This window comes from Prunus dulcis, chromosome 7 (genome assembly GCF_902201215.1).
Source record: "Prunus dulcis chromosome 7, ALMONDv2, whole genome shotgun sequence".
NCBI lineage: Eukaryota > Viridiplantae > Streptophyta > Magnoliopsida > Rosales > Rosaceae > Prunus > Prunus dulcis.
In genome coordinates, this window is record NC_047656.1 from 6,293,622 (window position 1) to 6,319,827 (window position 26,206).

Sequence of the window (26,206 nt, forward strand, 5' to 3'; positions counted from 1 at the left end):
GCAGCTTGACAGAAATTCTGTCAGATGTGAAAATGGTCTACTAGAAGAAAAAAATGGAGAAGAAGGGTGAATAGTGCACGAGATTGCTGGGTTTTTGCAGGCAAGAGAGGAAGCTTGCTATCTAGGTGTGGGTTTTTGGTTGGGTAGAAGAGGCCCCTTTTATAGCCGCTGGAAGCCATCTTTTTCCAAGAAACCCTAATGGTTTCTATCCATTTTGGCCAAGTTTTTCCTTCCTTTCTCCTCTCCTTTCTTGACTTTCCTTTCTTAGTGAAATTGCCTCTATCTATTTGCACGAAATCATGAATTTTGGGAGCTCAAGACCCCATTTTCCTGCAACTGTTCCAGTAGGAGGCTCCATTCTTAGCTTTTTTCTTCTTCTTTCCTTCCTCCTTCCTTGGCCAGATCTGATGAAGGAAAGGAAGTGGATATACATGCTAGTTCAAAGGGTGCTTCTGGCAACTTGCAGGCTAATATTCCTTGGTTCCTTGAATGTTTCTTGCTTGGAACTTGCTCCCCCCACGTGCTGGAACCTCCAGCAGCTTTGTTTAATAAATCTTCAGACCTCCCCCTTCGTGGCTTCTACTCTCCCAGCTAGTTGGGGTATTTGTATGGGCCAAGATGGTTCCTTTAAGTAAGTGGGCTTTTTGGTTGAGTCAATAAGCTATTTTTTGATTGGGCTATTTTTATTTGGGCTCTATTTATTAAACGTTGGGCTTTTTGGTAAGGTCCATAGGCTATTTTGATTGGGCTATTTCCTCCTCTTGTGCTTACCCACATGTTTGGGCCTAAGAAATGGGCTTGAGTCCCGAGGCTCCCAAGCAACCTGAGACTTCCATTTCTCGACCCATCAATGGGCCTCATGTTGATTTATTACCATCCATACCACAACCCACTCAAGTAAGCCCCGAGTATTTGAGTGGCTTGGGGCCCACTTAAGCTTGTGGCGTGATTAGGTGCAGAATAATAATTCCTTGCTTGGCATGGCGTGTCGCTTGGCGTGGCATGTGGGCAAGCGCATATGATGAACTTTCGCGTGCCCAAATCAGGTTTCTTCTCGGTAAAGTATCACATTGGGCCAAGAATTTATTTGGGCCGAAGTGTGGATTTTTTTGGGCCTCAACAAGTGCAAAATATGATTTAGGCTAAAAATGATGGCTCATTAAGTCAATATATACTTCATACTAAAATCCCATAAATTCAAGTTCTCTTATTTGATGTGTAAGAAATAAAAGCCGCAAAAAATTATGTTGAGAAAATGATTATTTCGAAAAATCATTTTTCATACTTAGTCAATATTTGTACATAAAACAAATTTTCATGTATGATAAGAATGAATGAAGGGACCTAAGGTCAATCTAGGTAAAAAGCCTCAATCCACAAAGAATTTTTACCCTTTCAAAATTGCACCTCTTTTAAAAAATTCTTGAGTCCGCCAATGGTCACGTGACCAACTTTAAAGGGGTTATATTTTCATCAAAATATAGCTCATTAGTCCTAAAACTCATGTTGTTGCTCAGCAAGATCATCTTCTCTCCATTTAGAGTTTTACATTTCGTTTCCATCGAAGAGAGAAGATAGCCTTGTTGAGCAAATACGGTATATGTACTTTTATCATGGGTGGATAGGTTCTATTTAGATGAAAATATTGCTTTAAAGTTGGTCACTTTACTAATTTAAATGAAGAGTTTGATGAAATGTGACTAGTGGGACCAAACTGATGTGTGAACTAAAAAATTAAGGACCACATTGATTGATTTAAAAATTTGAGGACTCAAATGAAGACTTTTGAAAGGATTAGGGACCATTCTTAATATATATATATATATAATGATAAAATTATTTTTTAAATAATTGAGGAAGGAGGGATTCCACATATAAATATCGTCAAATATGGTCATCCTTATTATTCTTTCTTTGAAAAATTAAAAATTAAAAAAAAAAAAAAAAGAATTCTAGAATTGCAATCATAATTCATCCAACAAAATCATTAACTATAAGGGTCCAATACAAACTAACCATAAAGAGTCATTATAATAACAGAACATTCATCTTATTATTCCAATGTGCGTAGTTCCTAAAAAAAACAAAGCAAGCTTGAGCAATATGATCTTCGACTTGGTTTGGCTTGTTTACTCCCTAGCTCTCCATCAACATAAATATATTTTTTAATTAAAAATCATATGGGGCATTATAAATTTATTACTTACTAAAATTATATTTCCTGTAAAATAGAGAATTTGGGATATTGTCCAAATAATCCCTCAACTTATAGATAGATGTACACTAATTTTAATTCTCTAATTTCTCTCTTTCTCTCACTTTACTTTTATATCGTGTGATTACTGATTAGCACGACCTTCTCTAGTTTGTTTTTCCTTTTCCAAAAAATCTTGTTTTCGATTTCGTTGTCTCGAAAGAGTCTATTTGTCCTCTTTGATCAGTATATGTTTACACTAGATCTAGAGCTATTTGGTCGTGAATTTTTAATTTGTTTAATCAATTCCCCTAATTTGCTCACAAACCATAAAGTTTACAGCATGATATAATTTGGCTCGTTGATTTCTTCGAACATATCTCCATATATATATGATCACACAATATTATTCAAAATACGCAATGCTCGAGTTTTTTCTTAGTTTTTAGAGTTAAGTTGATCCCACGACACTTTTGATCCCATTTTTTTAATAATCACAATACGTATTGCGTTACACAAATGAGGATTTATCATAGTCAAATATACATCTGATTGATTGATACACACATGAAAATAAAACGAATATTGCAAGGAATTTGTAACTCAAGTGCTTACTTCTGCATTCGAAGTTTTGTGTTCTAATATATCATCCCACAATATCGTTGTATCAAAGGAGCATGTAGCTCAATTATTTAAGAGCAATTACGTACCCATGTACTCCAACTTTTGTTTTCGAATTTCCTTCCCTTAGTATGTTTGTTTCAAAAAAGAATTTAAAAAATAAAAGGGATATCCTTTTTTTGTTCCAAAATAGAATTCCCTTCTTATTTTAGAAGGAGGCCCAGTTTTGATTTCTATAAAAAAAATAATGGTGAAGGAAGACTTTGAAGCACAAAATGCGTGCGGCATGTGTGGGAGGCACAAGCTCTGGTATATATTCCTTCTCCTATGCTCGTGGATTTGATGGAAGGGCACATCGTAACCACATGCCCTTTCTTCTTTCTCACTAAAATAAGCCATTTATAAAGCTTATTAACAATACATATATGGTGAAAGCAACCACTACATTCATTTAATATATTCTTGAAACTAAAGCTGTGAACATCACTCGTGGTTGTGATAGACATATTTGTATAAATCCCAATTGATGTATTTTATACTCTTTCTTCTCTCTAACTAGTAAGCATTTGATTGGCGGCTAGTACTTGAAAATTGACGGCATTTTAAAGCATTTGAAGATGTCGTAAAGTCATGTACTAATTTTTGAGGACCTCTTGATCATTTCAAAGTTATATTCTTTATAAAAAGTGCTCCAAAATAAATCAAGTGTTGATGATGTGACTTTCCAAAATGACATTTAGGCCACATTTTGTAAAGAATACGGCGATAAATAACAAAGGAGCCATCAAAAGTGAGTCATGCGTTAAATAAGTGACTTTATTTGACGGCATTTTAAATGGAACGGCTAGTAATTTGACAATATGAGTGTATTGACTAGTTTTATATAGTTCAATATAGTTTAGGGAAAAAAAGATATATTACTCTATAAAACGGCCTGAGCTCAGGTGTCGGCGGTGGTAATCCACTACGATGCGTATGAGGAGATGAATTTCCACAGTAGTGGTCCTCTAATCCTAAGATGACATGAGGGAAATTGAATTCTCATGTTCTTTGAAAATGCTGAAAACAACATAGTCGTGGTCAAGTTTTCTTAATGAACTTGGATTTGATCTCGAAAAATATATTCAGATGTTGTCAAAAACAACAGAAGGAAAGTGTATTACAAGAAAATAGAAGAGAAAACATATAGGTTATCAGAATCGTCCATTCGTAGATTTCATTCGAGTTTGTCTTAGCTTGTGAAATATCTACACATCATGTATCAAATTTCCTGATAATTTGGAGGTTAATTTACTTGACCAATTAGTTAATTTACAGACGAAGGTATGTATAAATTTCCACCATAACCCTCAAAATTTCATCAAATAAAAGACAGACTAGAACATAATCTGATACAAACACTTCCCAAAACCCTAAAAGCAATGAAACCGAAAGATTATGCATCACATAGATAAGAATAACATGAAGTGCTAAGATTCAGACTAAAACCAGAAGAATGGTTCACAAAATATCCCACTTTCCCGCCAATGCTTGGCAAATCATCGAAATACAAAATGCAGCACTCAAGGGATAACCAGAGACTGCAAAAATTGATAAAATAAGATGTGTTAAATTGCATATCACTGAATTCAATAACATAGCCACAAGCATTAAAAATTCAAAGTTCAAAACAAGATTAAGAATTAAGAAATAAGGACCAAAGCATGAAGCAGAAATTGACTTGCCATTTGAGGATAAAGATTGCACAAACGTACAGTTATGTGCTTGAATTCAAGCACATTTTGATAATCAGGTTTTTCATTTTTTCATCTCACTTACCACATATGAGATTTCAAACCTAAGAATATTAGTTAATATGTTATTGACTTCACTTCAATTCTTGAATGGAATGTTAACAATGGATAAATGTTTGCATTTGTGCCTAAACATTTCACAAATATTGTTTCTAGTAATGTTATGTTCTTCTGATCAATGTAGTCTTGTCAAAATTCTAATCCTTCAATCAGTTCAAAACTGGAACTATTTTAACCTTTGGAAGTCACACTGATCAAAAGGTTCCGCAAACTTCAAAACAGCAGAAGAAAAATATGCCTAAAAAATATTAAATATTATACTGATGAAAAGCAAAGACATACTTGATATAAAATCATCAGTATAGTCTGTCTCCACTTTTCCATGAGCCATCGCACCAACCTGAAAAATACAGGTACTATAACATAGCTGCAAGCATAAACAAATAATATTCGAACTTATCGCCAAAATGTTAGTTCTGACATACCACAAAAACAAAGTCTCTATTGTTTTCAGCAGCAGCAACATAATTGTGTATGCTAACTAATTTTTCCGAACTGTACGAGAAGCCTGAAACACAAGAATACATCTTCAGTTTTCATTATAGATATGACAAAATTGATTATAAACCATGATATACTGACCTATTTTGCGAGAGTTGACAGGTAAATACTGTGTCACAGGGTTCTTTATCACACGCATAAGTTTCTCACGCTTACCAACAGCAGAAATACTCAGTTTTTGTAGCAGTTGCACTGCAAGGTGGTTGGCAGGATTAAAATAATGACAACATGCCATCTAGAAAATGTAAAGAACAGAGAAAATTAATTTGTTTAAGATCCAAAAAACAGATGAACTCACACATGACACCACAGAACCGCTTAAATGTCCTTGGGATACGAACATGTGGCTTAATTTCAATAAGAACACCTGCTGCAGTTCTCACGTACACATTTCGCAACTTCCCAGCCTTATTAATTGGGCTATCCAAAACCATAAGTAGAGCCTGCAGATATCAAATATTTAGTTAGGATCGCATAACACTTCAGTATACTAGAAGCAAAACAATAAATCCTCTTTTTTTAATAGGAAAGAAAATTCATTTAATCAATTGATTAAATGAATCAAAAACAGAAACAGAAAACAAGAATACAGAAAAATACATCCAGAATAACAGAACAAAGCATTAGGAAGCAGCAGCCCGCCAATCAGAAAAGATAGCAACAAAAGAATTGCCCCTGAACTCTGTCGGCAGCCAAGCCATAATGAAGCCCAAAATTGAACCCTCTCCCACAAGTATTCCCTCTCCTGCCCCTAGCACCATGAAACACTCCTGTATTCCGTTCCATCCAAATTACTCAGAAAATAGCCATTATAGCACATCTATACAGGAACACACCCCTCTTCCTACCTCCAAAACATTGTGGTGCACACATAATAAAGCCACACAATATTCCGGAACAACCCAGCTCAAATCAAACTCTCTAGACAGCCTAACCCATAAAAACGAAGCAACCTGGCAATGAAGAAAGAGGTGATCTGCACTCAGCACCCCTTTTTGAATAATGACACATGTATTAACCCTCCTACAAGCAATAGTTCAAACAAAAACCAGTAGGAGGTACTTTTAACCTTCCAAAGTACAAAACAGGGGCATAAAAGAAGAAAGCCGAAGACTTCCCATCAGATGTGGGGAGTAGGATTTACAACCCCTGATGTCTACAACTTCCGAGTTTATCCTAATTTATTTTCTACCTGCTTTCTTTTATTTTGCTACTATAGGAATGAGTTCACTTTATGCTTATTCACAAAAATTTAAACCCCAAAAATAAAAAAAGAGAAAAGTGTATGAAGTTCATAAAGAAAAATTTCATGGAATACAATATACACGGGACAATTGCCCGGAGTTGCTAACCTGATGAACAATATCGGGCCTGTAAAGAGCAGGATCTCTGTTGTTCTTCCGCAAGAAATTTGAGTGATCATCAGAATTCAATAGCTGATAAGTCTGTAAGAAGAAAAAAAGTTCAAAATTTTTTAGAATAAGACAAAGGGTTCAAAGAAGGCACAGCAACACCAACATTGAAGAAACAAACTAAACCCAAACCAGAAAAGCCTAAGCACTTGGTGAATCCAGGATTTATACCCCGAGGGGCCAAAGTGTACAAGTTCCCAATTTTTATTTTAAAGAAAAGTACCTTGTAAAATTAATCAATACTACTATCAATCATAATTCATGGAAAAACAACATCACAAGATGAGTTCTCATAATCAATACTACTATCATTCATAATTCATGGAAAAATATCTTGTGGGCCAACGTATTAATCAAAACACAAAACCCTATATCAATTAACCAAACAAAAAGCCCCTAAACAATAATCAAGGGGTGTGCTGACTTATTTTGATACAAAACAAACGGTGGGTTTTCCTTTTTAAACACAAATCATTAAGGAGACAACTGAAACAGCACTCACTACGTTTCGTTTACAATCCAAACAGACCGTTTCAACAATGGCATAGAAACCCAAAAGCAATGCGAACCCCTTAGTGTGAAATTATTTGAGAAAAAGAAAGGCCTTCTTCTTCGCATTTGCAGCAGCACCTCTATGATTTAGAAGTGCCTAAGGCTGTTAAGTGAAATCCGTGAACATAACGGAAGACCCCTCTCTCTGGGGATCATTTCAGTGAACACTTGGTGTGCACTCTGGGGTCGCCCACCAACCGTCCAATGGGTCGAGATTGGAGCTTCCATTAAGGATATGGGTGAGTTCACGGGGTCAACCGACCCCTATTGTCCCTCTGTGGATCTACCCCACCAGCTCCTCTATCCAAACATACAAACGAAAACACAAAAATAAGCATAAAAAACAGAATAACAATGAAATTGTACCTTTCCAACTTTGGCAACTTCCAAAGAAGCTCTCTCAAGGATGAAGATGGCCCCAGGTCCGTTCTTGGTGCTAAGTTCTACTGGGGTTATTGGAATACCCTCAAGTTCAATTGAGTTACCCACTTTTTCTTCTCCTTCGTTTCCATTACTCTGTTTCTCAACCATAGCTCCCTTGTTAACGTCCTCTGGCTGTGAAGCCTCTGTTTCTTCTGGTTCTGACGCTTCTTCTGCTTCTTCTACTCTTTCATATTTATCTTCCCTCTTCCTTCGCTTCTTTCCCTTCACTGCATATGGCCTCACCATTTTTGTAGCTCGCAGGAGACTCTGAAGAAAGCAGAGATATAATCTCGTATTACATGATTGAGTTCAACAAATAAATATGATAAGAAAACAGAGAAAAAAAAAAATCAAAAGGTCCAAAGCCTCACCTGGATAACAGTTTGAAAAAAATCGTTCTCAATCACAACTCAACAAGAGCCAAAATGAGAAGAAAAGAATGTGGAGGGAGAGAAGAAGAAAAGCACGAACCAGAGGCTGTGGGTTTACAAATGCGATGCTGCTGCGGCTGAAGGTAGGTTTACAAGAGTTTTTGTTTACAAATTTAATCCCACTTTTTAAAACAATTTCAAATCTGTCGGCAAGGGTTTCAAAAATTATGTTTTGACCCCACAAAGTCTTTTATTTTTCCGCTTTTATCCAAAACATTCTTTCAATTTGCTCACGGTTGCGCACTCTCAAGTTGCTCTACAGAGTTTCAAATTCTTTCAATTATTTCAATTTATGTGCTAGCAGATACTTCAAATTCAAAGATTAAAAACTCAGCTATGTTCTCTCTCTCCTTGCCATATTATAGTTAATTTTGTTGGAGATTAATTCTCTACTATTTTTGGATTTCTCTCTCTCTCTCTCTCTCTCTCTCTCTCTCTCTCTCTCTCTCTCTCTTGCACTGCTCTATGACAATTGCAAGCACCAATTTATTAAAAAAATCACTTGACCCCTTGCCAGATTTGGAGGTCAGGTTATTTTTTGGTCTGAAAAAAGTTGGTGTCACTGCCTTACTTGTGAATTGTGGTCATATATTGTATTTGTCATCTAAGCTATAGCACCAAATGCTTTTTCTTTTTCTTTTTTGTTTTGTTTATTGGATATATACTTGGATGAATTAAATCTTTGAAGTTCTTATAACTAAATTGAGGCACATATAGATTTTCTTATTATGTGATCACATTGGTTATTAAAACTAATCATGTTTATGATAGCATCACATATGCAGTTTGCTAGCCAGGACTACCGTCATACTTCAATTAAGTAAGCAATAATTTGTTAGTGAGGATGGTGTTTCCCCTCTTTTCAATCAAGGTGGCCGATGAAATGAACTTTTGGTCATTCTTATTCAAGATGCGTAGGTGTGCCACTATCAAGATACTAAATGGATGGAAAAAGTTGGATGGATGTGTTGCACTTTGAACTTCTTAGCAAACGATTGATCTGCCAAGCAAGGAACCTCCTCTTGGCCTAGGTTCTTTCACTTCGGCAAATTCGAGGATGGGTTTGTATGAATTTTTTGTTGTTGTTGTTCTTATTGTGATTTTTGGATATTTAAGTGGGAATGAGGACAGAGCCATCAAAGTTAGCCATTAGAAGGAGGCTGCCACTTAATGGGGTTACTAGGATTGGCAATCTTGCATGCACTTCCTGTTGAAATTATGCAACCAAAACTCAAATTCCAAATGACCGCCATGTTAAGAACACGAGCAGGGTGGGGTTGGGTTGCCTTAATGACCAAGTTATTCCTTGCTTCCTAGATTTGCCAATGAAGGAAGAGAGGTTTACTGAGGGTATTTAGACCAGCCATGCCATTGCTTGTGGATGAATTAGATTATTAAGAGGAAAAGAGAAGATCCAGTTACAGGTCCACAACAAAATAGAGTCGCCATCTCCATTTATCCATCTCTGTCCTGTAAGTAAGACTTTTCTAGCATCAAGGAAAGCTTCCCAAGCTAAAGAGTGAGTCGATATCTTTTTAAAGGAAAAGAAGTGATACTTCCAAAGGTACTTTTTTGTAACAAGCTAAACTGAATTAACTGGCAGATCTAATACCAAGCCCACCTAACTCTTTAGGCAAAGACACTTCCTTCCATGACATGTGAGACAATTTTGCCTCCATAAGACAAAAGAACTTCCAGCAACTTTTATCCAGCTCCTTTGAAACCTTGGGGGTCTTTTAGAAGAAAATATTATGGACTCCTAAATATCTCCTAATAGTACTCTTATGTTGAACTTGGAGAATACTGCTAATAATATTTTCCCCAAAAGAAATTCCTAGCCAAAGTATTAATTCTGTAGTTTAGGTTGCACTAAAAAAATAAAAAATAAAACGTTTACTCAAATATTTTGAGGTTTCTAATCTAAGAGTATACACCATAGACTCCCTAAGTGGCTCCCTATAATTTCATACTGCTTTGTTTTATGCATATTTTAAACTTTTAATTAATGCAAACTTTTTTTTTTTTTTTTTGGTATAGAGATGGACCAATTATATTGAATTAAAAAATAATTATTAAATTTATGACACTTTAAATTAGAGAGTATGATTGGAGTTCAAATTTTATAGAGAGCTCCTAAAATAGCCTTTGTGTGTGTGTTTTTAGCTAAATTTTAACTAAAAAATAGGGAGCATGATTGTAAATGCTCTAACCCACCATATATCATTTTGAGACAAAATGTTCGAATATGTAATTTTTCTTGGCAACATATGAGTATTATTGCGTGGCACTCATTGATGATGTTTTCGTCAGTTTGCTGATTTTAGAATATGTTGCAAAACTTTAGGGGTGTTCACGATTCGATAACCGTGGCTTGGAAGAGTTGCCGACCACTGAACCGGAGGTCATCGGCGTACCTATTTTGGAGACCGCCGCCGCGCCGAGGAGATGCAAGAACAACTACAATCGGCATGCTGAGAAGTTGGTGCGGTGCGATTTGGTTCAGCGAGCATCAATGGCAAAGGATTGAACTGAGATTGAGGGCTTAAGGACCACTTCGTGGTTGGGAGTATGGCGAGTAAGAAGAAGAAAAGAAGAAGCCGAGAAAGAAGAAGGAAAGAAGAAGAAGATGCAGCTGGCGAGAGGAAGAAGAAAAAAGAAAAAGATGGAGAGAGAAGAGAAGAAAGAAGGATGACGGCTGGGAGACCAAAAGAAAAAGAAAATGAGAGTTTGTGGGGCAGGGGAAACCTAAACTTTTTTTTAAATGTTTTTTTAGTTCTTTTAGATTGTAATAAATACTACAATTATACACACATTGCATAAGAAGACGCATCAGTCTAGTGGTATTTGGGCCTTGTATCTGTAATCTAAACAAAGATCGATTCCCCATCAACGCACTCTCTTTGAGACAAGAAGTAAAAAGGCATGAGTGTTTTGAGTGATGTACTGTGATAATAATTTCTTCACTTGATCGAGTAGTCATGCTTTTCGTGTGTGTTTTATTTGGATCAAGTTAGATGAATTTAGAGAAGTAATGTGTTATATCATTGTACCGTATGTTTAATTATGTTAGCTCACTACATCAACTCCTCTTGTCACACGTTGCCTTCTTCCTTTCTATGCTGCTCAAAATTTCAAATTGAAGTTGTCTTCTTCCTTTCTATGCTGCTCAAAATTTCATCCCCAATCTGAGAAGTTGATTGACAACAACGGTCACCCACTCATCAATAAGTTAATTCATTTCATTACATTTATGAATAAATAACACCACCCCTCTTCGTCTTCATCACACATAACAAAACCAACTTGCAGCAGCTACTCAAATCCTATCTTTCACTTCATCACACATAGTGAGCAACTACTCTTACCATTCACTATCATCATTCATGGATGGTAAGATAAGTGATGCGAAATGGAGGTGCCTTGTGGGGACCAAATCTCATTTGTCGTGGCTTAACCCATATGCTACAACCAAAAGACGTGGGATGATCGAGCTTCCCTCCCACTAGAGAAGTGCGGAGCGAGGGAGACATAAATCACTCATCTGATCCCACTACAACTCATCTGATCCCACTACCATGAAGTGGGGGATGGGATGCGCAAGGCTAGGAAAGCATGGCCAAACCCAAGAACTCGAAACGCTATAAAAACCCTGCTAGACCTCCAGCCAAAGGGAAAAAAATGGAATTAAACACTGAGAGTACGCTGCGCAAATACTGACTTGAGCGTTGGAGTGACTTTTGCAGGTACTCACTCCTCTTCCATTGTTCGACCTCGGGAACAAAGTCCAGAGTTCTCTTTCGACCAAGGAAGAGTGCGGACTTCAGTCAAGAACCTGTGAAGGTATTTCTTCTTGAAAGAAATCCTGCTCCAACAGTTGGCGCCGTCTGTGGGAATCTTGCAAAGTTGATCATAAATATGACTGAACTTGCATAGGGAACTCCAAACACTTCCATCCCCGGGAATGTGACGTCCACTCCTCGACCCGGAAGCGTAAGGTCCAACTCCCAGGATGGGGAACCAAGCCTTGCTGTTATCCAATTGAGGGAAATCATGAAAGAGCTGCGTGAAACGAGAAAGGTAGCGGAGAAAGCTCTGGAGAAGGTGCAGAACACTACTAGCCATGAGGGCCCAAAAGAGGGCAAGAGGAAGCAGAGACATGAGATCTCTGAGGGAGACTCCTCCAGCAGCACATACTTGAGCGTCCGGGACAAGGCCACGACAGAAGATCAAGACAAAGATCGCGACCTGCATGAAATGGCGAAGAGGGCAAAGAACACTATTTGCGCAATCAGATCGAGAAGATTGTCAGAGGGTACAAGCCACAAACACCCACGGAACTAGCTTTGGAGGTGGCGAAAGGAATTTGCAAGTCGCCATTCATGGAAGACATCCTGAAAGCCAAGAAGCCAGTTAAGTTCACCTAACCTAAGTTTAAGCTGTTCGAGGGCACTACCGATCCCATTGAGCATATCTACCATTTCCAACAACAAGTGGTGCTCGAAGGGGATGACGAGGCCCTGTTATGTAAGTTGTTCCCCTCAAGCTTGTCAGGATAAGCCCTGATATGGTTTAGACAGCTGAAACCAAGGTCTATTGGCGGTTTCACCCAACTCTGTGAAATGTTCATATCTCAGTACATGTGCAATCAAAAGAGGAGAAAAGATGTCACGATCCTATTTAGCACAAAGCAAAGTACTGGAGAAAGCCTTAAATACTACTTGAGGCGTTTTACGAAGGAAATGTCTACTCCTGAAGAGTGCGATTCTCATACTGCTTCATTGGCATTTCGTGAAGGGTCATACCTGGAACAAAGATGCACAGGTCTCTAGTGAAGACCCCATCGAAGCAAAAGGTGGAGACGAAGCGATATTCCTTGAGACAAGAGCCTAGCAACGGACCTAGGCAAAGCCGACCCTTCACCAGGGTCACGGTGAGTTTAGCCAAAGTTTTTCACGAGAACAAGGGCAAAGGTATATTTCGAAAGCCGCCTGCGATCCGCGAATCCCCAAAAAAGCGAGACAGGAACAAGATGCGGGCCCATCATAATCACTTTGGACATACTACTGACGAGTGCCGAAGTCTCAGGTATCAGGTGGAGGCAATGCTGAGAAAGGGAATGTTATCCCAGTATCGCACTAAACCTGAGAATAGGGCAAATGAAGAGGGTGGGTCAAAAACAATGACTAGCAATATCGCAAATGAAGAACTGCTGGAGATCAACACCATCCACGGTCGACCGAATCCTGTGGAAGGAAAAGAGGCTCGATCCCGGTTCAAAAAAAGACAAGCTGAAAAGGTGAGATGCATAAATGGGATCGCATCTGCCTCTAAATCTGCCAAAGCCTTGGAGAAGATTAGAGTCATCTCATTCACTAGAAAGATATGGAGGAAATTGAGTTTCCTCACAACGACGCGTTAGTGGTGACCCTCCGTGTTGCAAATTCGTAGGTAAAAAGAGTGATGATTGATGGGGGAAGTAGCGCAGACGTGTTATTCTGGAGCACCTTCAAAAGAATGAAGCTAGATGAAAAGGAGATTCAGCTAAACCCAACACCAATCTATGCGTTTGAAGGGACAAAAGCTCAACTGATCGGAGACTTGACTCTGTCGGTTATTGCCGCATGTAAGACCCTATTCGTTACTTTCGTAGTTGTAGACGCGCCGAGTGCATATAACGCTATAATGGGAAGAAACTGGATTCATCGAATGGATGGAGAAGCATCGACACGTTGCCAGGTGATGAGGTGCATGTCCGAAGATGAGAGAACCACAGTCGATATCAAGGGGGATCAAGTGGAGGCCAGACGATGCTACAACATAGCAACTAACTTTAAGGCTGCAACTCCGCAGCAGGGGGAGGATTTATAGCAATTAATGGAGGACCCACCAGAGTAAGAGGTGGAGGATAACTCAGAGCTTCCGACCATCGAACCACTCAAGGAAGAAGTTCTGGATCCCTCTTACCCTGATAGAAAAGTGTTGGTCTCCCTCCTATATAAAGATGAGGTAGACCAACTAATGGAGTTATTAAGAGAAAATAAGGACGTGTTAGCGTGGTCACATAAAGACATGCCGAGGATCGACCCGGAGATCGCGTGTCATCGGCTGAATGCTGATCCAATCCATCTCCCGTATCAATAAAAGCAGAGGAGGTTTGCACCTCAGCGAAACCAAATTATTAGCGATGAAGTGGACCGATTACTCGAGGCAGGATTCATTCGAGAAGTATGGTGTCCGGCCTGGGTCTCGAATGTCGTGGTAGTAAGTAAAAAGGATGGGAGATGGCGTGTGTGCGTAGACTACATTAACTTGAATAAGGCGTGCCCAAAGGACTATTATCCGATACCAAAGATCGATCAAATGGTAGATGCCACCGCCGGGTATGAACTTCTCTCATTCCTGGACGCCTATTCGGGGTATAATCAAATCCCAGTGGCAATTGAGAACCAGGAAAAGACGGCATTCGTCACCGAGCGAGGCTTGTATTGTTACACAGTGATGCCATTCGGGCTGAAGAATGTAGGGTCGACGTATCAAAGATTAGTGAACAAGATGTTCAAAAGCCAGATCGGCAAAACGATGGAGGTTTACATCGACGACATGGTCGTCAAGAGCCAGGAAAAATCCCAACATATCAAGCACTTGGAAGAAGTCTTTAACATACTGAGGAGGTATTGCATGCGGCTTAACCCAAAGAAGTGCGCATTCGGTGTTTCATTGGGGCAATTCTTGGGGCAAATAGTGAACAAGCGAGGCATTGAGCCCAATCCATCGAAGGTGGAGGCGCTGCGAGATATGCCTGATCTAAGAACGCCTAAAGATGTGCAGGTTCTGACTGGGCGAATAGCGGCTCTCAGCCGATTCATTTCAAGATCGTCGGATTGTTGTAAGCCATTCTTCCAGGCAATTCGAAATACGGACAGAAGCATATGAGGGCCAGAACAAAGAGAAGCTTTTGACCAGCTGAAGAAGTACCTCGCCAGTCCCCTGACCCTGACTATTCCAAAGCAAGGTGAACCTTTGTACCTATACATGGTTGTCACTGAAATTGTTGTAAGTGCTGTACTGCTAAGGGAGGAAAATTCAATCCAACAGCCCATATTTTATGTGAGCAAGAGCTTAATTGAGGCCGAGAAAAGATATACACTGGCTGAGAAACTCGTTTTAGCTTTAGTGACAGCCAAGTGGAAACTTCGCCAATACTTCGAGGCACACACGATCATAGTATTGACGACGCAACCAATCAAAGCGGTCATGTCAAAGCCTGACCTCTCAGGAAGAGTTACAAAGTGGGCCATTGAGCTCGGAGCATTCGACATTAGATATCAACCTCGGACAGCCCAGAAGGGTCAGGTAATTGCCGATTTCTTAGTAGAATGCTATCCACCTGACAAACAACAGGAAAATCACGATGAAGTCAAGGAAGCAACAAACCTGGACAAGGCCTAATGGGAATTGTATGTAGACGGATCATCTAATCAGGCAGGAGCCGGAGTAGGAATCGTCCTCTCGTTGCCTGAAGGAGTGGACCTAGAGTACTCCGTCCGATTAAACTTCCCCACTTCAAACAACGTGGCGGAATACGAAGTCCTAGTGTTGGGACTCCAACTAGCAAGGACACTGAAGGTGGGACGCTTAGTTGTTCATAGTGACTCTCGCCTCATAGTCAGCCATATAACTGATGAATACGCGACTAAGGATGAACGAATAGGGGCATATCAACGGTTAGTAAAGGATTTAGCCAGCAAGTTCGAAAAAATAGAGTTCAAACGGATACTAAGAGAAATGAACGTTCAGGCAGATCGCTTGGCCCACGCTGCATCAACATCGGTGGAAGACATGAGGGTCGCCCCGGTGGAACTCCTATCGAGCCCCAGCATACCAATTGGTCCTGGAGTTATGCAGATTGATGTCGAAGAAGAAACGTGGATGACTCTAATCATGAACTATCTCACAAAGGGAACCCAACCCAGTGACCCGATCGAGGCAAGGAAATTACGAATAAAGGCTGCAAAGTATGCCATTATAGATGACACACTTTTTCGTAAGTCTTTTTCAGGGCCATATCTCAGATGCCTCGATCCATGTGAAGCCGAATGGGCGTTAAAAGAAATACACCAAGGGACATGTGGGAACCACATAGGTGGGAGGAGCTTAGCCCACAAAGCCCTGACCCATGGATATTTTTGGCCTTACATGGCCCGCGATGCAGAACAATTTTCACGAAAATGCGACAAATGTCAAAGGCATACACTCCTTATCAGATAACCAGCCGAGGAACTTAACCCTGTTGTAGGGCCTTGGCCATCGCCCGCTGGGGGATGGACATCGTGGGACCACTTCCCACCGCAGTGGGGGGCAAGAAGTTCATCCTTTTGGCCACTGACTACTTCACCAAATGGGTGGAGGCCGAGGCTTACAAGACAGTGACCCAAACAGATGTGGTAAGATTCGTATGGCGGAATATATTTTGTCGTTTTGGGATACCAAGGGCCATCGTGACGGACAACAGAACTCAGTTTGATAACCATAAATTCAGAAGTTACTGTGAGGAAAACTGGATCATTCAACAGTTCTCGTCCCAGAATCATCCTCAAGGAAACGGACAAGCCGAGAAAACTAATCGTACGATCTTCGATTGCTTGAAGAGAAGGCTTGAACAGTGCAAATGCAAATGGTCGGAGGAACTGCCAAATGTATTATGGGCATACCGCATTACCAAACGGAAACCAACCGATGAAAGCCCTTTTTCCTTGGCATATGGAACTGAAGCCGTCATCACCACAGAAAGTGGATTACCCACAGTCAGGACATTGGTGGTAGAGAGTAATGATAATGAACAACAACTAGCTCACAACCTTGACATGCTTGAAGAACAGCAAGAAGTTGCAGCGTTACGACTTGCCAACTACCAGAACCAGGCAGCCAATTACTTCAACAAACGAGTACGACATAGAAAATTCAAATTAGGCGAGTGGGTACTCAAAAAGGTCATGGAGAATACTAAGGACCTAAACGCAGGAAAATTCAGACAGACATAGGAAGGACCGTACGAGGTAACGGAGGTTTATGGAAAAGGGGCCTATATGCTGAGGCATATCGAGAGCCGTCAATATGTACTGCGCCCTTGGAATGTAATTCATCTGAGGAAGTATTTCATTTGAGTTTTTTCATTTCTTTATCGCTTTCATCTTTCTGTCATTTGCGATTTTTCCCTAAATTGTCCATCGTTCGATGAACGCTTAATGGAACACGTATTTTCTTTACATTCGAACTGTTTGGTCGAAGGCCATGTCTGTTTAAATTAGCATTACTCGAACGCACGTGGTCGAAGACCTTGTGAATAAGAAAATGAATATACTACTCCATGGGCATATAAGGTGCATGGCCAAAAAGCAAAAAGTACGATTGAAGATCGCAGTTAAGACGTGGTCGAAGATCACGCATGAAGAAGTGGTTGAAGATCTCCCACAAGGACGAGATTGGAAATCGCGCATAAAGAAGTGATCGGAGATTATGACATGATCGGGGACCATGACATGGTTAGAGATCAAGCAATATGAATAAGAATGCAGATATGACAGGGTCGAAGACCTCATGATTAAACATAACACTAGCATTAGGCCATTATGGCCATAAAAAGAAAAAACATGAAATGTTTTTTGGACGAAGGCCTCCGAATTTTTTAAAGCTAGAGAATACATAAAACCACTTATTCTACGGGCACGACCCATAAGTAGCACGAGCTAGTCTGACGGTAAGGGGAGACCATCCCAATCCACATAGGGATAAATCATTTTGGCCTTGGTACGGAAGTGGTGGATACCCTGTCTAAATCCTTCTCGTATGCCATCAGAATGGGCAGCGGACACTGCGCGATCTGCAGCAGCAAGATCACTCCGGAGGCGAGTCACTTGGGCACTAACACATGCCAGATCCTCCTTGAGTAGGTTGCGTTCCATCAGCAGCATGTTATGGTCATAGTGGCAGGAGCAGCGAGGAACACAAGATGGACCGGCTTCATCTCGCGCCCTTGGGGTAGTCCTCATCGTAGCCTTCCCTCCACCTCTGGCATCACCAAACCGAGACCTAGACCCACGAAATGAATTGGGGACCGCCAAGTAATCTGAAGCATTCATCGGAGAGTCGACAGAAGAATCTTGAGAACATATCTCAATGATTCCGTTAGGGCTCTTGGAATCTCGCTGCGAGGACTCCCTCCTTGACATAGGTGAAGCCCTCCTCCTCGGAGAATCTTCTTTCTTTGGTATATCTGCGCAAAGGCGGAAGTGGAGTTTTAGCTTGCGTCTATGAGCCATGAGTGAGATAGGTATGTTCACCTAAAAATCGAATTACCCTTGATATAGAAGTTCACTTAGAGACGTAGCTCACGAAGGAACGCCTGGTAAGGGCGTAATGCGGAGGCGATAGGATATCCAATCCTTACTTTTTGAATTTGAAAATGGCGATTCATCCTGAGAGGATCTTGGCCAAGTTTTTTAAAAAAAAAACCTTAAGCCTCAGGTACTTACGTCAGAGTTAAAATTCAAATTAAGTGGATAACTTATAAAGTCTAATAAAGTGAGCCAGGAAGTCTGGGAACGAACCCAAGATAACCAAGTACATCAAAACGAAGACAAAGCAGAAAAAAAAAATACAATAAGTAATGAACGAAGCAAAAGCAACCTAGGGCACATCGTCAAATGGGTCAGGAGTGGCCTCCGAGGTAGGCCCAGCACAAGTGGAAAATCCAACAGGTGAAGTGAAGCCCGAAAATCCAAGGACGGGCCCTGTACACACTTCTCTTAGCTGCTCCCAACTGCTCCAGCTGCCCATACTTGCCAACTGCTCCACCTGACATACTTGCCAACTGCTCCAGCTGCCAAATACATGCTTTGGTATGGTTTCTTTATGGAAAGCTTGAATTTTGTTCATCTTTCTGAGCTTCTGAGCTGATTTGACTCCCATGTGTGGCTGCCCATGTGTAGCACATGGCTCTAGGGATTGTAGCCACATTAAATGTGATGGCAGCCAACATGACATTTCTGTGAACTTGGTTCAGTCTTTGACGTGTTGAGGGCTCCAGATTTATCCAATTGGGCTGAAATTTGGATATGTTATAATAGACACCCATTGGAACAACTTCCATCAAGGATGTCTCCTCATCCAACCTGTGTAAGTTGCTGAAATGAGGCCTGCAAGATGACCTACGAAACTGGACTGACAAGGAGTGTGGCTCAAATTGGCTTTGTCTTTAAGCTCATATTCCTCTTGTGCCACTTAGCCCTTAACATGCATAATTGTATCAAATGTCATCCCCTTGCTGTCTTAACCTACAAAACACACAAACATAGGTAAGAGACTCAAAATAAAGAGAAGCTAAACAAAATTACTAAGCAAAGAAGGCATGCAAATGTGTGAAATTATGACCTTATCAAATACCCCCAAACTTAGATTTTGCTAGTCCTCGAGCAAAACAAAATAAAACTACAACTTAGGAAACAGGAAATAAGCAACTAGCCTTCCAAACAATATCCTCAAAGAATCACCAACGTATATGGTTCCAAAGAAACACAACAATCACAATCTAAGTTCCATACATGATTCACGAGAAAGCAAAGCTCACAATGACACCCTTAAGTGTAGTGTGTGAATGCCAAATCAGAACAACACCTGCAACTCAGATTAGTACATGCGCACACACTTAGAACAAAATCAAGAATTCCAAACCCCATAAGCTCATTATCAAATCAGCTCTCCACAGTAATACCATACAATACCAAGGATCAAAAGGACTTTGCAAGGGTTGTAATGAGGCTTAGGGTAGTGGTTGAATGGAAGAGGGGATATGGATATATAACAACATCTTGAGCACAACTAAAGCATAGGTAAGAGCATGAGAGATTACTGAACTTTGTAACAAGCAAGGAACACATACATGAGCATATTTTGAACATAATTTCAGCACCTTCATATCTGTTTATTTGGCCTAATTTTGTGGCTCTTTACCCTAGATCACCATGATCTTCTCTTTTATAACACCCTAGGGCCGTGACTACATTGGTCACACTTCATTACCTCTTTTGATTAGTTACCAATACCCCCAAACTTATTTCTTTTCAACACTTGGGTTATGGCACTAATGATTCACTTTTGCTCCAAAAACCTTGCATTCTTTATAACTCTCTTTTGAAGATAACTTTAATTGCTCATAGAATAAGTAAGAATAAGAAAACAGAGGTTCATTATGGTAGGAATGGTTTACACAAAGAGAGGCTTAACGTAGGCTCAAATGGGTTGACTAGGGATGAATACATGTAGAGGGATGGTTAGAAAAGCTCAAACGGTTCAAACATGGCCTAAATCACTTCCTAAGCATTGTATGGCAACAAAATGTCTCAAGAGATATTCAAATAAGTTCTAGAGTATGAAACCAAGATCATGAGATAAGTAGAATTGCATAACGTCTCCAAGTAGCAAGAAATTGGACTAACTCGGCAAAGTGCTCAATAAGTGCAAGGATGGCATGCAAGACAGAGTTAACTCAGAACCACACAAAGTCCTTAAACAATGACTATCAATTTCTGAGAAACCATATTAGTATTAGATCCAAGTCTTATCATAGGTGTTTGGAAGGATAACAAAACAAGACACAAAATCCTGCGTTTTTGGCCATTAGACACACTCAAAATTTTAAAATTTGACAATTTGAAACAACATAACTAAATCCTTCCCCCCAAACTTAAATGAAACATTGTCCTCAATGTTTAGAGTGTAAGAAAAAGCAATGCCTCATAAATGAAAGGAAAGAAGACAAGGGAAAGACATAACCAAAGGTTAGAGTTCAGAAAAACTCCCCTTTGAAGCGATTAGGACGCAAGCAAGCTTCCTCGCATATTCTATCTTCTCCTCGTCACCTTGGGTTGCCTCCCAAGAAGCGCTAAGTTTCACGTCTTCAGCCGGACGTCCAAACTTTCTATAGTGAATGGGGGGGTTTGGGCTCAATCGACACCTCATGCAATGCAAGAGAGTTCACCAAGCTTGTTTTCCTTTTCCATTGCTTCCTTGCTGCTTTTCTTTTCCTTTTCTGTTTATGAATAGAATCACAATGAATTGTAGGAATGATTGGAATATTCACATCTCCAAATTTGGGCAGCCCCTTCTTGTGTGTGGGAATTGGAGCATTGAACATGTGGGCTGCCCCCTGCTCCTCCTTGTCTCCTCTTTTCAGCAAGCATGATTCTTCTGAATAAGGAAGGCCATCAAATCTCTCTTTCCCTGGATTACCAAATACTTCAATTTGAAAACAATCTTGTACAACATTTGGCTTCAGGGCATCAAACACTTTGAAGGCAACAGTTTCTCCATTAACGGTCATGGTGAGAGTGCCTTGCTCTACATCAATCTTGGTCTTAGCAGTAGCCATGAAGGGTCGGCCAAAGATAAGGGGCAATTCATTGTCAAGAATTGGTGCTTCTTCCATCTCCAAGACTAAGAAATCAGCTGGCAAGATTAAACCTTCTACGTTCACCAAAACGTCTTCTAGAATGCCCTTGGGGTACCGAATAGTTCTATCTGCCAATTGAATGCTCACAGTTGTGGCTTGCAACTCACCAAGGTTAAGTTTCTCATAAACATGATATGGCATAAGGTTAATGGATGCACCGAGATCAAGCAAAGCTTTTGGAATCTTGAAATCACCAACAATGCAAGGTATAGAAAACGAACCTGGATCCTTTAGCTTTGGAGGTAGCTTTCTTTGTAAGACTGCACTTACCTCTTCACTCAATGCAACTTGTTCATGCTCTTTGAATCTCCTCTTGTTAGTGCATAGATCCTTCAAAATTTTTGCATACTTTGGAATCTGAGCAATAGCATTGAGCAATGGGATGTTGATTTGCACCTTCTTGAATGTTTCCATTATCTCATCCAAGCCTTGATCTTTCTTTGACTTTGATAACCTGCTGGGAAAGGGTGCAATAGGCCTAAAAGCATTAGTTGAAATTGGAACTTGATTAGCATTAGATGATACCTTAGGGCCTGTGCTCTTTCTAGGAGCATTGATGGACTGTTTGTTGGAAGCTGTGGGCTGCCCATGTGGTGGCTGAATGATCTCCACGTTTTCTCCATCTTCTTGCTCTTCATTGGCATCTCCAACCTTATTATCAACTTGTTTACCACTTCTCAAGATGTGTATTGCTTTAACTTGCTCATAATGCCTTGGATTCACCTCCGTTTGGCTTGGAAATGTTCCGGATGCTCTATTGCTCAAGGAGGATGCAATCTGCCCAACTTGCACTTCTAGTTTGTTCACTGCATTTTGAAGGTTCTGATTGGTTTGCATTTGTTGCCCCATGAACTTCTTGAACATGTCTTGCAATTCTCCCATTTGATCACCCCTTTGCTCTTGCACTTGTTGGGGAGCTTGCTGGAATTGCCTTTGTTGTGTTTGGAATCCTTGGGGAGGTCCTTGAGATTGTTGCACATTTGGATTGTTGTTCCACCTGAAATTAGGATGATTTCTCCATCCCGGATTATACGTGTTTGAATAAGGATCATTTTGAGGATTCCTTGCTTGAAGGGCATTTGCTTGTTCTAGCATGTGCTCTGCAAAAGATTGGTCTTGAACTTCCACTTTGTTTCCTAGAGGGCCAGTCCCTGCCTGTTGAAGCAAAGAACACATAACATCAAGTTTTGCAGCAATCTCATTATTTGTACTTACCTCAGAGACCACAGCTTTCATAGGAGCTCCTCTTCCTTTATTGTGGCTCCATTGTTGAGAGTTAGCACTCAAGGATTCAAAAAGAGTAAAAGCCTCATCTGCTGTTTTGTTCATCAGTCCTTCTCCACTTGTTGCATCTACCATCATCCTTTCGAATCTAGCAAACCTTCATAGAAAGATTGCATTTGCATCCAACTCTCTATGTTGTGGTGTGGGCAAGAACTTATCATCTCCTTGTACCTCTCCCAACATTCATGAAAAGCTTCTCCTTCCTTTTGTGTGAAACCAAGAATTTCCTTTCTAATCTTGTTAGTCTTTTGAGCCGGAAAGAATTTCTGCAAAAACTTATTAGAAAGCTCTTCCCAAGTATGAATTGAAGCATTAGGCAAAGAGTATAACCAAGACTTAGCTTTATCTTTTAAACTGAATGGGAATAGCCTCATCTTAATCTGCTCATCATCAAGGTTTTGAATTTTGATCGTAGCACATATTTCAAAGAATTGCTTAATATGCATATAAGGATCCTCAGTGGTATTACCATAATAAGTTGGAAGAAGATGAATCATACCACTTTTAAGCTCAAACCTGTCAACTGTGAGTTGAGGATAGACAATGCACGAAGGTTGATCGGTGACTTTGGGAATGGAAAACTCACGCAGGGGTTTTCTTGGTTGGACAACAAGCGCACCACCTCCTTCATCATTGTTGTTGTTCGGAATCTCTGCCATGTTGCTTGAACCTTCAGATTCGTAACTTTTAGATTCAACGCTTGAAGAACTATAATTCCTCCTCAAACCAACTCGTACAGCAGCGGTTCTTGGTGAAAGTGGCTCAGGTGAACTTTGCTCCTGGTCAGATTCGGACATGCACACACCAAGGAAGTCAATTCAGTGCTTTCAATGGAGATAACAACTAAATACAAAAACTGAATACTAAAAGAAAAACCAATGAAAAGAAACAAATGAAACAAACAAAAACAAAACAATCAAAGTAATCTAACTATAGCACCATCGTTACCGAATCCCCGGCAACGGCGCCAAAAACTTGTTGAGCCAATTCTTAACAACTAAAATGAGTTATTAAAAACAGCAACTTTAATTCTCGCAAGTGCACGAACCATTTATAGTATAGCTTATGTAAATACGAGGTCGATCCCACGGAGAATGGTAACTTGGTTCCAAGTTAAATTACTTAGAATGCTAGAAAAAACATAAAACAAAGAAACTGACTAACTAGCTAAAGGCAAGGTCGAATTCAACAATGCCTCTTGCTAATTACTCAAGGTCTAGGACAGAATCCTAGCACCACACACGCACTCGAAATGGGGGGTTTTGTTGTTGAAATGAAAAGAAGAAAGTGAAATGAAAGTGCTCGAAAGTAAACACTGGCAGCAATCAACAAGTTGTGAAACAATGATTGAGAGGTGTTAGAGCCTTGGAATCCACCACTAGTTTTCCTATCCAAGTTATGAATGCATAGAAATTGACTCAAGCTTCATCAACAATAGATTATCGCATACAAGCCTATGGTATCTAGGTGCAGGATGCATGATTCTCCTAAGGCATGTGATTATGCATGGTATCTACACAACACGTGATCTCTAATATGCAACCTAAGCATGGTATCTACTTAGAATAAAGCATACAAGAGTCATTAAGCTCCTTGAGAATATGATAATCACACAAGTGAACATGGTATCTGTCCTAGTCATGCTCTTCATTCTCTAAACCCCTTCCTGTGCTAGATGCATATCTAGAGCTATCCAAGAAAAAATACATCAAGCACATAATAAACTGGAGATAACAACTTGATAACAAAAGCAAGGAAATCAATGGACTAGATCCTAGCCCTAAAGATTAGTTAGACATGAATGAAATGATCTAGACAGCTCCAAGCTCCCTTGTGGTGAATCTGAATGTGTGTATGAGAGTAATGGATGAAGTGAATGTGTGTGTCTGACCCCTTTGAATGAGTGTGCAACTCTCTATTTATAGAGTGAATTTCGTCCTCCCCTTTGGCTGGTGAAGCACACTTCTCTTAGCTGCTCCCAACTGCTCCAGCTGCCCATACTTGCCAACTGCTCCAGCTGACAAATACATGCTTTGGTATGGTTTCTTTATGGAAAGCTTGACTTTTGTTCATCTTTCTGAGCTTCTGAGCTGATTTGACTCCCATGTGTGGCTGCCCATGTGTAGCACATGGCTCTAGGGATTGTAGCCACATTAAATGTGATGGCAGCCAACATGACATTTCTGTGCACTTGGTTCAGTCTTTGACGTGTTGAGGGCTCCAGATTTATCCAATTGGGCTGAAATTTGGATATGTTATAATAGACACCTATTGGAACAACTTCTATCAAGGATGTCTCCTCATCCAACCTGTGTAAGTTGCTGAAATGAGGCCTGCAAGATGACCTACGAAACTGGACTGACAAGGAGTGTGGCTCAAATTGGCTTTGTCTTTAAGCTCATGTTCCTCTTGTGCCACTTAGCCCTTAACATGCATAATTGTATCAAATGTCATCCCCTTGCTGTCTTAACCTAAAAAACATACAAACATAGGTAAGAGAGTCAAAATAAAGAGAAGCTAAACAAAATTACTAAGCAAAGAAGGCATGCAAATGTGAGAAGTTTTTTTGCATATCTCACGGTTCAACGCCTGAAACCTCGCCATTTGCGCGTTGCGAAGACCAACCATCTGTGAGAAGTAAAAAGTGAGCATTAAAGAAGCAACTATGATAAGGCATGGCAATTGGATGACACTAGCACAAATCCTAAACGTACCGCGTTCAAGCACTGTGATTGGTAGCCCCACATCTGTTCATCAGTCATGGTCGTGAAATCGTTCTCGCCTAGTGAGCTAGCTGGAGTGGGGGTATGAGGGACTTGCTGAGGCCGGTACGGAGTACTCGAAGCAGATACATTGGGTGAGCCCAAACCCAAGATGACCTATGAAGCATGGAGAGATTTCTTCGCAGACCTGGAAAACTCGGGCTCTTTTCCTGGTCTCCTTTCCCTACGGCCGGGGACCAACAATGAGCGTGGCGCTGACATATCTGACTGATCAGACTCAGACCCGGATACGCAGTCCTCGGAGCTGCTATGTTGAGCTAACTCAACCTCCCTTTCTTGAAAGCTGGCCCCGGATACGAGACGCTGAATCCTCAGTGCAACAAAGGTCAACGTCGACGGAGCAAATGTCTTTGAACAAGTTTATTCCACGCAGGCTTGGATCAGCTAAACTAAATGGGAGGTAAGTCGCCAAACGATGAGCAGTGGACAGATGGATGAGAGTAGCAGGGTCGAGAAAGCGTGTGATATCCCACCCTCGACCAGCTAAATTCTCCTTCAACCAAGCGATCCGGTTCTCAGAAAGGAGACACCTTTTGTCCGAAGGAAGTACTGCAAAAAAGAGGTTAGTTAGACCTGCAAAAACACAATAAGCTGTATTTCAAAGACATAAATATGTATACCAGTTTTTCGGCCAAACTCCAACGG

The 26,206-nt window shown here is 40.4% G+C and overlaps 4 protein-coding genes and 1 non-coding gene across 5 annotated transcripts; 3 read left to right on the forward strand and 2 right to left on the reverse strand.

The window, feature by feature from the left end:
* Positions 1 to 4,074: 4,074 nt before the first annotated feature.
* LOC117634802 (ribosomal RNA small subunit methyltransferase nep-1-like) lies at positions 4,075 to 8,046 on the reverse strand. Its single transcript, XM_034369027.1, has 8 exons — positions 7,928 to 8,046; positions 7,500 to 7,823; positions 6,522 to 6,614; positions 5,468 to 5,612; positions 5,251 to 5,361; positions 5,094 to 5,176; positions 4,951 to 5,008; positions 4,075 to 4,395 (listed from the first exon to the last, which is right to left on the reverse strand). Exons 2-8 carry the CDS (start codon positions 7,800 to 7,802, stop codon positions 4,316 to 4,318), a joined length of 873 nt encoding a protein of 290 aa, XP_034224918.1. The 5' UTR covers positions 7,803 to 7,823; positions 7,928 to 8,046; the 3' UTR covers positions 4,075 to 4,315.
* A 4,754-nt stretch (positions 8,047 to 12,800) lies between these two features.
* LOC117635270 lies at positions 12,801 to 13,855 on the forward strand. The gene is made up of 2 exons (XM_034369616.1): positions 12,801 to 13,283; positions 13,436 to 13,855. The coding sequence occupies exons 1-2, from the start codon at positions 12,801 to 12,803 to the stop codon at positions 13,853 to 13,855; spliced, it is 903 nt and encodes a 300-aa protein (XP_034225507.1).
* A 1,164-nt stretch (positions 13,856 to 15,019) lies between these two features.
* On the forward strand, positions 15,020 to 17,028 carry LOC117635271. Its single transcript, XM_034369617.1, has 3 exons — positions 15,020 to 15,340; positions 15,470 to 16,002; positions 16,284 to 17,028. The coding sequence occupies exons 1-3, from the start codon at positions 15,020 to 15,022 to the stop codon at positions 17,026 to 17,028; spliced, it is 1,599 nt and encodes a 532-aa protein (XP_034225508.1).
* Positions 17,029 to 20,963: 3,935 nt separating this feature from the next.
* LOC117635272 lies at positions 20,964 to 22,853 on the reverse strand. The gene has a single exon (XM_034369618.1). The coding sequence runs from the start codon at positions 22,851 to 22,853 to the stop codon at positions 20,964 to 20,966; it is 1,890 nt and encodes a 629-aa protein (XP_034225509.1).
* Positions 22,854 to 22,910: 57 nt separating this feature from the next.
* LOC117636217 lies at positions 22,911 to 23,017 on the forward strand. Its single transcript, XR_004587018.1, has one exon. It is a non-coding gene; the product is annotated as a small nucleolar RNA R71 (small nucleolar RNA).
* Positions 23,018 to 26,206: the final 3,189 nt, after the last annotated feature.